Source organism: Megalobrama amblycephala, linkage group LG2, assembly GCF_018812025.1.
Source record: "Megalobrama amblycephala isolate DHTTF-2021 linkage group LG2, ASM1881202v1, whole genome shotgun sequence".
Classification (NCBI taxonomy): domain Eukaryota; kingdom Metazoa; phylum Chordata; class Actinopteri; order Cypriniformes; family Xenocyprididae; genus Megalobrama; species Megalobrama amblycephala.
In genome coordinates this window covers 17,012,191-17,027,658 of record NC_063045.1, presented here as the reverse complement: position 1 = coordinate 17,027,658, position 15,468 = coordinate 17,012,191, and the positions used below count along the sequence as shown (strand labels likewise).

Sequence of the window (15,468 nt, the reverse complement as noted above, 5' to 3'; positions counted from 1 at the left end):
GCTTTAGAATGAAGATTGTTTCTAGTACTGTGTTAAAACCATCCATGATTGTTTCTGCACAACTTCCCTTGTGGCCCTTCCATTTATTATCCATGTGTCCATCATCCTGAACTTTATATTCACTGTGCGCAAAATGACTTCCTACACTAATGGCCTGGATTTTCCACCGGAAAATAAGTCGCAGAGCATACAATTTTATAAGGCAAAAAGTCTGTCATAGCCGTTTAGTGTCTTAACTGCTCTCAGTGCAACAGGACAACAGCGATACGCAAGGCCGCAAGGGTGTGCGGTGGAAAAACACAGAGCGTGGATGTGGAAAACAGACAATGGCAGATATTATTCACGACATCGAGACCAAAGACTGACGGAGTAACCGATCCCTTGAGCACCTGATGTACTCGCTCGTTCTAACTTTCTTCCTCTGGGTTTTGGACTGCCACATAGCATGTAATCTCACCGTGAGAGATGAGTTATCAAGGTGGATCCGTTTGGTTTGTGTTTATCTTCTCTGCTCTGCCGCAGATGTCCTAAGGGCGTTGCGACTTACACGTCCCACTGGATATTAAAAACTTGAAATATAGAGATTCTATCAGTGCCAGGCTTTATGCTTTGATGATTTATAGCAAAGACGGTTGAGCTTTATCTCAAAGGTTTGACAGGGGATGTTGGTTTGAGCAGTTGCAAAATCTCCACGCTGGTGGATACAGCTGGAACCATTTCTTTCTTTCTTTCTTTCTTTCTTTCTTTCTTTCTTTCTTTCTTTCTTTCTTTCTTTCTTTCTTTCTTTAAAAATCTTAGTGCTAACAATGGCAAGATTGTAAGTTTGAATCCCAAGGAAAGCACAAACTAAAAGCACAAAGTGTGCAGGGTTATTAGCCTATAGTTGAATTTTTAATTTAGTTTTTTTTTTTTCATTTTAGCTTAGCTTTCTATGTTCACTTTATTTAGCTTATAGTGCTTATTTGTATTTTTAGTGTTATTATAATAGTTTTGAATTTTATAATCACTATCACTGTTAGTTTTACTTACCTAGTTTTAGTTTAATTTAGTACATTTAGGGGTATTAACCCTTAAATGCATACCTCGGGTCTTTAAAGTTATTAAAGTTAGACATCAACCTTCTTGGTATTCCTCAATCAATTTATTATAAAGAATATAACAAGAAAAAAATAATAAAATTATAAAAGAATGCCTAAGAAATAATAAGAGAAACATGAAATGGCTCAGCGATTTACTGCAGAGCAAGTACTTAACGCAGTCAAATATGACTGTAACTGTCACTGGATGGATCTGGTGAAGCTGTTAGCGATCGAAATATTGATTTTGAAGATGTTGAAAATTATATAGTTTTGAGAATACTTTTGAGATCGCGAATGGGCTCATATTCGTGACCTCAAACATAAAAATAGCATATTATTTGCTGAATTTACTGGGAAATGAGCTCTGACGAGGACAGTGGTGATGGCATAAAATATCTGCTCAAACTGAGTCCTTTCAAGCTCCAAAAGGTAACAAAATATGATTTATTTATTTATTCTTCTGTAATTGTTACTCTAATATCAGAGGAGTTTTATATTATCGCGACAGGTAGAGATCCTTCCGTGTTAGATATAGATCCGGGTCGATAAAGACCCGAATATGTAAGAATGATTGGCGAAACAGTCATGCATTTAAGGGTTAAACATTTTCATGTTTTACAACCCTAGTAAAAATGAAATATACCAAAATGTATTTGAAATACATTTATTTTATGCTACATATACTACAAATACGTTTACATATTTATGTACTTAATATAAATACTCTGCAATTGTACTCTTGGTATACTAAATTGATATACTTAAAGTGTGATAAATTGGAACAACAAATTTTACTTAATGCACTTTAGTTATCCGGAAGTAGTGCTGAGGTCCAACTAAAGATATACTTTAAAGGGTTAGTTCACCCAAAAATGAAAATTCTGTCATTAATTACTCACCTTCATGTCGTTCCAAACCCGTAAGACCTTCGTTCATCTTCGGAACACAAATTAAGATAAATCCAAGAGGTTTTTATCTCCCATAGAAAGCAACGAAATTACCACATTCAAGGTCCAGAGAAGTAGTAAAGACATTGTTAAAATAGTCGACGTAACTACAGTGGTTCAACGTTAATATTATGAAGCGATGAGAATACTTTTTGTGCGCAAAAACAAAACAAATATAACGATTTTATTTAACAATTGTCCTCTACCCTGTCAGTCTCCTACACAGTTGACGCAGTGAATGCAGTGCGGAGCATAAATACATAAAGCATAAATACACCATTTAATGCAGAGCACAAACTGATGCGCTGCTTTAAATACAAAGTAAAGTTGTGTTAATTCAATGATCAGTCACGCAATAATGCAACAGCCATTTTCCGCATATGAAGTATAGAGAGAAAGCGGGGGAGTAGTCATGTGTCTCTCCTTACAGTGTGCGTAATATATCTACTATATAGGCCTAATAATAATATTTATAACCGCTAGGAAGAGCTGTGCATGCAAGATTTCGGGTGTACTTCACTGCTACTAGAATCGCATGCGAGTTTCTGCTGTGTTATTGAAAATGAACTATGCCTTTTATGTCGAGGCCCGGATTAACACAGTGTAGTGCCCTAGGGTGACCACATTTGAATTCGGATTTTTCAGTTCCGCTCCCGCTCGCCCACTTCCCGCAGGAATCATTTGATTCTCCCGCAACTCGCACGCGAGTAGTGTCTTACCGCCCGCGCCGCGCTCTGTTGCGTTTGGTCCCGCGGATCCGGGAGTGCAGGTCTCTACCGCGATGGGACCAGAAAGGGCACTTTCACTTTCGCGATCAAAATGGCAGGGCTCTTTATATTCTCTCTGTATATATTGTATCATTAACTGTTAATTTTGTATCTGTATCCTTACAGCTAAATAATATATATACAAAACATGATTTAAAAAAAAAAATCTAGTCATTATCTCAATCGCTTGGTGCCCCCCTATTGGCTGGTGCCCCAGGGCACTCGCCCAATCCTGTCTATGGATAATCCGGCCCTGGGTACTACCGGCCCAATTTATGAGCGACCCACCGGGAATTCTCCAGATTGTCCCGATGGCCATAAGTCTCAAGCGATATGCACATAAATATGTTAACGGATTTGTAGTGTATTTAGTATGAAATAAACGTATTTTAAATACATTTTGGTATAGTTTTTTTTTTTTTTTTTTTTTCTTCACTAGGGACAGGTGGGTTTTTCTATGTTATGTATTTATGTTATTATTATTATTATTATTATTATTATTATTATTACTATTTTTTTATTTAACCCGAAGAACTTTTTTAAATTAGTTTAAATTAACAGTAATTACATCTCTTCTCTCATTCTTTCTCTTAGGAGAGAACGTGTAATATAGATGGGATGTGTTTTGCCGAGGGAGACTCCAGCCCTTCTGTTCCATGTCTCCTGTGTAACTCCACGGCCTCCAAATACACCTGGTCCATTAATCAAGGTAAACACAGTCGATATGAAGTTAAACCAAGATCTTATGGCAATAGCTCCCATTATTGAACATTATCTGTACTTGTTACACTCACACAGCACACCATTAAGCTCATAGGATCCGACCCAACAACCTTCTGCTGCACAGTCCGATTTAAGTCTAATTTAATGCTAATAAAGACAAACCCATTAACATAAAGACCAAAATACAATCTGTGGTCTAGTATTTTATAACAATGCTGTAGATGGCAGCTCATATGGCAGATGTGGGTTCGAATCCCTGCTCTAAAAAATTCCTATATAAAAAAAGAACTATTTAGACTGACTAAATTTGATCTTTATAACATGTATTTAACTGAAAATTGTGTGAGGTACTTACTGTCATTCATTATCGAACTATAAAAGGAAGTTGGGATGATCTGAAAGAATGAGCTGCTACTACTTTCAGTATGCTTGAAGGATTCACCCATACCACTTTTTGAGTCTGATATGATACTTTTATTTTTACTACTTGCCAATACAGAGTACCGATACCTGTATTTTCATTGCATTTTTAATTTTTTTAAATATTGGGCAGAGAAACCAAAATAATATGAATCGAATTAGTTGGCTTAGCAAATATATATTTCCTTCAGTTATTTTCATGCCTAATTATGCCTGTTAAAAATGTATTGTATGAGCTACTGTTTCTTTCACTGTTCATATTTTAACTTTAATTTAATAGTGCAGTGAATATTTAGAGCTGCTCTAGCTGGGCTCAACCAGTCAAGAACAGTGAGTGATTTTCACTTTGTCTTTTGTTGTTAGATTATCATTGAGGACAAAGACAGCAGTATGTTTATTAGGCTGCTGTCACTTTAAGAGCTGCACAAATCCAACATACTGTTACACATGCTTTTTCTTTCTCTACCGTTTATGTTTACTTAAGACATAACTGACTGTTTCACAAGGATACTTGCCTATTTTGTGGCAATTTGTCCATTCCAGCGCAAGAAGATATGAAAGAGAACTCGATTAGGCTATTCGCACGCTGTTTGACATCATGTGATTACTGTACTCGGTCCACTCCTCGTTCTCTTATCAGCTCATGCACAGTAGCTATATATAGTGTGAGTATGAGTACACGAGGCTAGTATCAGGCCTGATACCAATACTGGTTTCAGTATCTGTTCTTCCCTAGTTTGAAGTTAAAAGCTCAGAGCTTAACTAGACTTTGTTACAGCAGCTAAACAGAGACATTATGTGGCACGTCAGCTGGAATATATTCGCTGTGAATTTAAATTAGCTGACATTCATTTTTCAGATTTTACAGCATTGCAAAAACTGAAGTAAAGCAGTAGGTCATAAACTAGTTCTTGGTTTTATTATCACACTGAGAAGATTTTAGGCATGTAGTGATATATAATATTTCATTAGGTTCTTTTAAATACTGTTTTATTCTCAGAAGACTTGACATTTGCAACACTGGAGAATATTTATAGGACATTGATGAAGTATTGGACGTTAGTATGGCAAAGAGAAGGGTGTAGGATTTACAACAGTTAAGAGGTGTTGTTAAGTAAGATGCACTTTACCCGGCTTTACTATGGTAAAAACAATCTGATGCACACCCTAGCATGTCTTAATGTTTTTAAAAAATGCCATTAATCTCAATAAGCAATTTAGCAAAATAATGTTGTTTTCACAAATGTTTATATTTTAGTAATTCATGATAAATAATGACAATATTTTATTATTATTTTGTTATATTATATTTGTATAAAATATATTTCCCAATGTATTTATTTTATTAATAATTAATTTATTTTAGTAATAATAATAATAATGATTATGGTTATTGTTATTATTATATAGCACAAACTCTTTTCTTCTAATACTACCACCAATAATAATAATAATAATAATAATAATAATAATAATAATTTATTAATATAAAAATGCACCATAAAACATTATATGAGAGTAATATTATATAATATTAAATAATATTATGGTATTTTATAATAAACTATATTACATTATACTTTTAATTTTAATTTGTAATTAAATATTATTTAATTTAAATTATATCACATTATACTAAATATATTTTATTAATGTTGTTTTATCATTTTATATAATTAGTAATAATAATAATAATAATAAATTAATAACTTTGTTATAGTACATTAATATTAACTATATTTAATAGTAATAATAATGATGATTATGGTTATTGTTATATTATTATTATTATTAGTATTAGTATTATTGCATAATAATAATAATAATAATAATAATACTATATCTTTAAATTATATTATTATATGTTATAATACATTATTTTACATTATACTTTTAATATTAGGAATTTTAATATTAGGAATTTTAATATTTATTTTATTAATATTGAATGTTTATCATTTTTTTTTACTTGTTATTATCATTAGTATTATATATCACAAACTCTTTTAATAATAATAATAATAATAATAATAATAATAATAATATATTTTTATATAAATAACTATAATTAATTTATGTTAATTGTTATTATTTAATAATTTAATTTATTATTATTATTATTATTATTATTATTATTATACTAATCAATAATTATTACATGTAAATAAAAATATACTAATTAATAATTATGGTAATATTTGTATTAATTATCATTATTAATAATAATAATCTTAATAAACAATTGTAACAGTTTCTTTTGGCTTTATTCATGTAAAATACAGCTGATGATCATTAACAATGTCCTCAAACATATCTCATCCAGTCAGATATAAGAGCCAGAACTGTTTTATAGCATTTTAATTAAGATTTGTGGGCCTTTTTAAACTATAATACTTTTTTACTAGGTTTTATAAAAACATTTCCTTCAAAATTTATAGCAAAAACAAGTACACACACACACACACACACACACACACACACACACACACACCTACACACCTACACACACACACACACACACACACACACACACACACACACACACACACACACACACACACACACACACACACACACACACACACACACACACACACACACACACACACACACACACACACACACACACACACACACCAAATGGCAAGTTCTTTGGGAATCATGTTGCATTTCAGCACAAACTCCCTCTTCTTTATCCACACATTCCAACTACACATTCCTGTGTACAGCGAGAACTGACAGTAAACATCTGTCTGTTTGCTTGCACTGCAAATGAGGGCTGGACTGATGCTATCTGAAGACTCCACAGACACACCACATTCAGCTTTAAGGAAGATTACAACCATTCACCTCACTCCCACTTATCTTCCTGCTAGTTATTTCCCTTGTGCTTTCTGCCATGCCTTTTTGTCACTGTTCTGTGGCAAAATTGAGAGCCCATTTATTCATGCAGACAAATTAAATTTAGAAGAGATGATCATCAGAGTGAAATCAAGAAATTTAAATGTTAAGTGATTCAAATGAGCATTTGTACTGCAGCAGAACTGACAACATTGTGAAAAATAGACATCAGACCATTTTGAAACAATTGTTTTTTTTACTTGGTTTGCATGTTTGCATTTACAAAAATGGCAACAGTATGTTTAGCTGAATTGTATCATGTTATTATGCATTGGGTTTGTTTACTTTATAATGTCAGAGCAGATTTATGGATCCATTTTTTTTTTTTTTTTTCCATTTTCCAGCCAGAAACACACAAACTCATATACGTCATGCTGCTCATGAATGAGATTTTGAATATGAGTGACATATTGGTGCAGAAAATGCTTTTATATTCCAAGATCAGGTTTGGTTTATTTTCTAGGGTTTTGTTGTGGATAATTGCATGTCACTTAAGATGGATATTTTTGCTCCACGTTGTGGTTTTTGTTTGTCAAGTTTCACAAGAACAAGAAGTGGAAAAGTAAATTTTTTTTTTTTTTTGATGTTTATATAAATATTTTGTATATAACTTTGGTCTGTTACAGTTTGCAGTTAATGAATAGATAATAATAATAAATGTTATTTTATTCAAATAAAATTATATTTACATTAATGACTATAACCTTGCTAAATATTATGGAAATGTACAGGATATTTTCAGCAACAAACAAAGTCTATAATTGTAAACGGACATTCACACCAAGGGCAGTAACTATAATGATACCTATAACTATACTTTTTTAATAACTGTCCAATTCCATAAGAATAGGGAAGTCCACACCATAATTATAACAATAACAACATGAGTAACAATAAAGTTGGAATCACTTTCAGAACTGTTTCTTTTTTCCCGATGAACAATAAAAAGAAGACTGTGTGTAAGCAACACTTTTATCGCATGTTTCTGCTCCTTTTTTCCCTGTGTTTTGATCCGGAGATTCGCTACTCTTTCAGAAGTTGTGTAATAGTGCCCCCTACTACCGTATAACAGTGAAAACACAGAAAGCTGGAAAATTCCATCAATGGCGGGGGAAAGAGTTAAAGAGCTTTTAACATAAAGCTACGAGAATCTTACCAAAGACTTGTGCTCGTTCACAACAACGACGAGGACAATTAAAGTTTTAACAATCGTTCTAATACTAAGGCCGTGTGTCCACCAAAGCATTTTTTCCAGCTGCTCACGTACTTTTTCAATTGTTTTCAATGGGAACGCCACGTTTTTTAAACGCCAGGAGCGTAACGAGACGCTGAGTGTCTTTTTCACGCTCAAGCGCTGAGAGCTCAGCGTTTTTTACTGGTCGCCTCGAGTTGAAGAATGCTCAACTTTGAGTAAAACGCTGCACTCATCACTGTCACTTTTTAGCCAGCCGTCCAATCAGAGTGGAGGAGGGGCGGGACAAATACATCTCCGACCAACTGTCACATTCTTGCTGCACAGCGACATCAACAAACAGAAACAAAACGGATGAGAAATGAATATTGCTGATCTCCGAACATATATAGCAAGTAATTCCACATTGTGTCAACATTTTTAGTCTGAAACAAATTACTGGCTAAAAACGCTTTGGTGGACACACGGCCTAAGTATAGGAAGTCCAAACCGCAACTAACAATAACGACAGAAACAATGTCATTGGAATTACTTTCAGAATGTTTTGTTTCCAGCTGACATTGACAGCCAATCAGAATCCATCTTGTTTTAAAGAGCTCAAGATTTTAAAGCAGCAGATGACAAAACTGCAGTGCATGCTTAGAATAAGCAAAACCTTATCATGTGTTTCCGTGGACTATACAGTTATCAATATAGTTCTATCATGACAACTCTCTGAGGATTGTTAGCATGGTAATGGATATGACAATGTTAATGTATTTGGTCTTGGTGGAATAGATCTGCTACGCTGCTTCTGAATTGCTACTATTGTAGATTATAGCTGATGGTTATTGCTGCTGCTGCAGAGCAAGTACAGGAACTTGCTACTGCCAGTACATATGCTGATACACTGCACGGGTAAAACATAGTGCTGCTGCACAAATAGCATATATCAATAACCCATATCAGATCTATACAGGTGGAGCTGGGGAAGGTGGAGGGTTTTAGAGGAACTCTGAAGCACGCTGCAAACTGCTATATGTAACCAGCCATTTAAATCTGTGAGCAACAAGCTCATTGGCTGCAGATGTGACATGGACCAATCAGCTTGGTTAACGCTGTAATTATCGTCAGCTTGCGTTAAGACCCATCAAACTGTGCCATCTAGCGTTTCATGACAGAACTAAGTATTTAAATTATTATTAATTATAGTTATTGTTCTTGGTGTGAACGGCCCCAAAATATTGTCTGGCAACTGAAGATCAGCTCTTGGAATTGGTGATTCCTTCTTTATATTTTTTTTCTTGAAATCCCCCTCTCATTTCCGCAGGTAATCGTCCGCCGACCGTCCACACGCCGCGGGATGGCCTGCAGACCTTTGTAGGGGAGAACTTTGTGTACCAATTCACAGCCTCGGACCCCGAGGGCTCGGCCCTACTGTTCCAGCTGGAGACGGGGCCCCCCGGGGCCTCAATTTCCCCGGCCGGGCTCCTCATCTGGAAAGTGCATGAGGAGGAAACGCACAGTTTTCAATTTACTGTGTCTGATGAGTGTGATGCCCGGAGCAGATTTACTGCAGAGGTGAGAGACATTGAGAGATTGATGCCTGACTGATTTTTATGTTTAGGACAGAAATGAATTTCTGTGAAACATGATGCAAACTTTAGTTTTGTAAATAAAAATATTAGTTTTGTAATAATGATTCGAGCCTCTTCTGGGATATCTTAAAGGAACAGTTTTTTTTTTTTTTTTTTTTTTTTTTTTTGTCATGATTTACTTGCCCTTATGTTGTTTAAAACCTGTATGATGCTATTTTGTTTCTAACAGATCATTAAATTGAAGTGGAGAACTGGATCAATAAATTAAAAATAAAAATAAAAAAATAAAAAATAAAATAAAACATATACATGTATTCTAGAAATCCATTATAATTATAACAAAGTTATATGAGCCGAGTAGTATTACAAAATGTTATATCACTGCTAGTTGACTGCTTATTATTACACTGATATTATTTTATTGTGCTAGTTGAGGCAATCATGAATTTCTAAACTGTTTTCCTCATATGTAGCATTGGGAAATCTGATTCATTTTAGTGAATCAGTTCGTTTGTCACTTTGGATAAAAGTGTCTGCTAAATGAATAAATGTAAATGCCAATCTTATATATTCGCATATCTGTTGGTCTCATTAAAAGATAGGTCATTTATTCATTTTAAAACAGTGAGTGATTTGCTTAGATGACATTAGACAACTAAAAATGGTGCATACGTACCATGGTAATACAGTAATATTCTCTGAAGTACCTTGGAGTTTCATGTATATCCTATACTAAATGAATATGGTAATCAGTATCATCATACTCCCTTATTTTTAGTTGATTTTTAGAGTTCCCAGTATGTCAACCATTTTTTAAATATCTTATCACGGCATAAGGACAGCAGAACTCAGCTCCCCTGACACTCCGGAGTCCTGTGCAATGTGGTGCAATGAAAGACAAATGTCCTCTCCATCTTCTCTGAGGGCCCTAGACGGCTAACAAGCATCTGCTTCCTGCCTGCTAGCAGTTATTAAAGACTGTCTGAGTTTGAGAGATACAGTTGTTTGAGGACAGGAGAGAGAAAAAGACTGTAATTAGCAACACTGCTGACAAAAACAACAACAAATATTTGCATTAAAGGGTTAGTTCACCCAAAAATGAAAATTATGTCATTAATGACTTACCCTCATGTCGTTCCAAACCCGTAAGACCTCCATTCATCTTCGGAACACAGTTTAAGATATTTTAGATTTAGTCTGAGAGCTTTCTGTCCCTCCATTGAAAATGTATGTACGGTATACTGTCCATGTCCATAAAGGTAATAAAAACATCATCAAAGTAGTCCATGTGACATCAGTGGGTTAGTTAGAATTTTTTGAAGCATCGAAAATACATTTTGGTCCAAAAATAACAAAAACTACAACTTTATTCAGCATTGTATTCTCTTCCAGAATCCTTTCCATTGAATTGATTCCATTGAATTGATTCCATTAAATTGATTCCATTAAATTGATTCCATTGAATCCTTTCATCTGTCGGCGTTGGTAATGCACTTTTACGTCGCTGTGGTTGTTTTTGGCGATTAGGACATCCCCGACATTTTGAAGCATCGAAAATACATTTTGGTCCAAAAATAACAAAAACTATGACTTTATTCAGCATTGTATTCTCTTCCGGGTCTGTTGTCAATCCGCGTTCATGACTCCGCTTCTTCTTCTTCTTCTTTCCTGTTTTACGGCTGTTGGCATCCAGCTTATTGGTGCATTACCACCCCCTTCTGCTCCGGAGTGTGGTTCACGACTCCGCAGTGAAGCTGCTGATATAAGACGCTGCTGACGTGTTATCTGGTGCGCTAGAGCTTCGTTTACAGTCTGAGGGAGACGCACGCTGTATTCAAGCTATTCAACATTGTTTGTATTTTGGTATTGCTATATTTTTTAAAATGGTGCGTAAGTGTGCATGTCGCAGATGTCTTAATTGCCAAAAACAACCATGGCGACGTAAAAGTGCATTACCAACGCTGACAGATGAAAGGATTCAATGGAATCAATTCAATGGAATCAATTCAGTGGAAAGGATTCCGGAAGAGAATACAATGCTGAATAAAGTTGTAGTTTTTGTTATTTTTGGACCAAAATGTATTTTCGATGCTTCAAAAAATTCTAACTAACCCACTGATGTCACATAGACTACTTTGATGATGTTTTTATTACCTCTCTGGACATGGACAGTCTACCGTACATACATTTTCAATGGAGGGACAAAAAGCTCTCAGACTAAGTCTAAAATATCTTAAAATGTGTTCCGAACATGAATGGAGGTCTTACGGGTTTGGAACGATATGAGGGTGAGTCATTAATGACATCATTTTCATTTTTGGGTGAACTAACCCTTTAAGTTATATACATTAAATTTATATATTATAAACTGAATTGTAATTTTATGATTTATAAATTTAAGATACTAGTAAAGGAGTATATATAATACTATATGTATTTTTAATGCAATTTCAAATTCAAAATTTTGTCATATATATATAAATGAAATTAAAAAAATCATTTTACAAATTTATATATAATTGTGTGTATAATAATTCTAATTTGAATTTAAATAATTATTTAACATACTTATTCTTATACTTTTTTTTATTCAATCTTATATTTTTCATTAAATGCTCACAATTTTGGGTTTTTGAGACACAAAGTTGAATTATGCTGTGTTCGAAATCGCCCCTATACCCTCATTCACTATTCCCTACATTACTCCACAAATATAGTCCGCTTAAAGGAGTGAATGAAAACGAGTGAGTGGCTGCATCCGAAATTTTAGGCAGCTGACTTGTTGCCTCGCTGCCCTATCAGGCAGTTACTCCGCAGGCAGCGTTTGCGCACGAAAGCACCTCATGAAACTGATGTCGGACAGACTTCTGAGGCAGCGTAAGAGTGTAATGATCTACAGCAAAACAGAGTGAGCTCTGATGAGAAATATTTTTACAAATATTTAATTACTGCAGTATTAATTTCTCGCTAGAAGTGACATCAGAAGTGGAAAACGTTGGTCAAATACATTTAAACATAAACTGACCAGAAACCGCAACTTTCAGACGGCGTCTTTCTTTTTCTAGTTCAACTGTCACCGAATAGAATGCATAGGATTGCGGGATATCAAAGGCAGCGAAGGATACATCTAAGCTGCCTTCAAAAATTGATCAGATGAAGGTATCACAGGAGACAGGAAGTGAAGCTAACATTGGATTTGGATGTGCCTTCATGCCTTGCTAATTTGGAATGCATTTTTCAGCATTTTTAAGTTTTCGGATGCAGCCAGTGAATTCAGACACTGAGCGCACCAGAAGGGCTGCTGCTTTTGCATAGTTTGTGCATGCTGTTTAATAATTATTTAAAACTTAAACTGGCAGCTCCAGTAGTAAGATCTAAATATTTATTTTGAACTCATGGAAACTATGTATAAACCTTAATTAAACAATTTAATAACCACTTAAAAATGATTATATACCTGTATATGCTGTGGCCACATTGGACCAGTTTGAAAAATGGATGTTTGAATGATTCATCTTCAGATGAGATGCAGGAATTAATTTGGTAAAGTGCATTATGAGTATTCTTTAGCTGTTGAGCACACATCAGTTGTACACTCGTTATTGCGGTGCATTATGGGATTGAATGAGTGGACTTGATATTGTCCACAACGGTTTCGGACACCACTACAAATGGCTGTCCCCTCAAATAGTGCCCTATTTAAGGGTATAGGGGATGATTTCAGACACAGCCTTAGTTTTATTTCTATTTGCGTTACCTTACAGTTCTGTCCACGTTTCCATGGTTACAGGTTATTGTACGGCCATGTGGCTGCATTAACGGAGGGACGTGTGTGACTAACATCAAGTATCCAGCAGGCAGTGGCGAGTACCTGTGCTTGTGCCCGTCAGGTTTCCATGGTGACCTGTGCCAGGACGAACTGAACGAATGCGGCTCCAACCCTTGTGGAGCAGGAGTGTGTGTAGATCTGGTCGATGGATTCGAATGCCAGTGTCCTGCTGGACTCACAGGTATATCACAAATTATGTTCCATATATATATATATATATATATATATATATATATATATATATATATATATATATATATATATATATATATATATATATATATATATATATATATATATATATATAAGCAATATCACATGAGCTTATTGTATTATGTAGAGTAGTATGGTATTATGAGAGAGAGATCGACTAAACGAGTGTATTACCTGCATCTGATAGAGCATTCATTCTTCAGGTTGATGACCATATTATATCCATTATAAAAAAATCAGTTTGAATGTCCGCTGAGGAAGGCTATATCTTTGTCCTTTTAAAAGTTGAGGGAATTTCCCACAGCGCTAAAACAACTTCCTTGTTCTGACTCAATCATAGAGACAGTCTTTGACACCATCTAATGGCATAACTTTCACTGAAGTCTATATCACGATCACTAACGGACCCTTTCTCAATACCAAATACGATATATTATTTATATAAAATAATATGGTGACACTTTATTTTACAGTGTCATTGTTACGTATGTTACATGTAGTTAATATAGTAATAACTATAAATTATGCATAATTACATGCAACTAACCTTAAACCAAATCAAACCCTAATCCTAAACCTATAGTAAGTACATGTAGTTACTGAATATTACTTTGTACTTATATATATATAATTACAGTGTAACAAAGACACCTTAAAATAAAGTGTAACCCATTATTATTGAACAACATTTAAATTAAAAACAACAATAGCTATTATAAAAGACAATAGGAAATAAAAACAAGCAAACAATTTAGTCAAACGTACAAAAGCAGCACTTTAGTACAAGATTTAAGTTAAATATAGCCTAAATATAAAGTTGCTCTGGAACAAGTAATAGAGTAATAAGACTAAAGCTTGCCTGTTTGATATACAACAAATGAATTATATCTCATGTTTAACCACTTTCTACATAAGAGCCAGTGGCAAATTCCTGAAGGACTGGCCGAGATGAAGCTGTTCTCTGCGGGTACATGTTCAGCTGAATGGCTACTGATGGCCTGGAGCTCACATCTTTGAAAGAGTCTAAACAAATAGTAAAATAGGCGCTATGTTTATATACAAGTTACATATTTGAGGTATAAATAACTACATTCTCACCTAAAAACAACTCTTAAAACTACATTTCATGACACAACAACAGCATATTTAAAAAAAAAAAAAATGGTGGATTTGGTCGACAACCCTGACAGTTGCCCCGAGTGAGCGGAGTGATACAAACAGTGAAACGGTTCCAGCTGATACTGGGGGGATATCGCACGGTTCCCAGCCAATCAGATTCGAGAACCAAAAAGAGCTGCTGTATAATATACCGTTACACCCCTAATATATATATATATATATATTCTTATTTCTCACCATCTTGGAGTCCTTCAGGTGTTTTTTAGCAAACTCCATGCGGGCTTTCGTGTGTCTTGCACTGAGGAGAGGCTTCCGTCGGGCCACTCTGCCATAAAGCCCCGACTGGTGGAGGGCTGCAGTGATGGTTGACTTTCTACAACTTTCTCCCATCTCCCGACTGCATCTCTGGAGCTCAGCTACAGTGATCTTTGGGTTCTTCTTTACATCTCTCACCAAGGCTCTTCTCCCCCGATAGCTCAGTTTGGCCGGACGGCCAGCTCTAGGAAGGGTTCTGGTCGTCCCAAACGTCTTCCATTTAAGGATTATGGAGGCCACTGTGCTCTTAGGAACCTTAAGTGCAGCAGAAATTTTTTTTGTAACCTTGGCCAGATCTGTGCCTTGCCACAATTGCCACAATTCAAAGCAACCAAGTATACTGTGTGTGGGTGAAAACAAAAGGCTAAAAAGCAACAAGTGCTCTT

At 34.9% G+C, this 15,468-nt stretch overlaps 1 protein-coding gene across 2 annotated transcripts in view; it reads left to right on the top strand.

Annotated features, from left to right (window-relative positions):
* Positions 1–15,468, top strand: part of si:ch211-246m6.5 (von Willebrand factor D and EGF domain-containing protein) — an 82,284-nt gene that overhangs the window by 37,040 nt on the left and 29,776 nt on the right. For both annotated transcript variants that reach the window (XM_048163786.1, XM_048163793.1), the window contains exons 16-18: positions 3,388–3,502; positions 9,339–9,589; positions 13,397–13,616. In XM_048163786.1, coding sequence (XP_048019743.1) covers positions 3,388–3,502; positions 9,339–9,589; positions 13,397–13,616 — 586 coding nt within the window. The remainder of the gene's footprint in view (positions 1–3,387; positions 3,503–9,338; positions 9,590–13,396; positions 13,617–15,468) is intronic.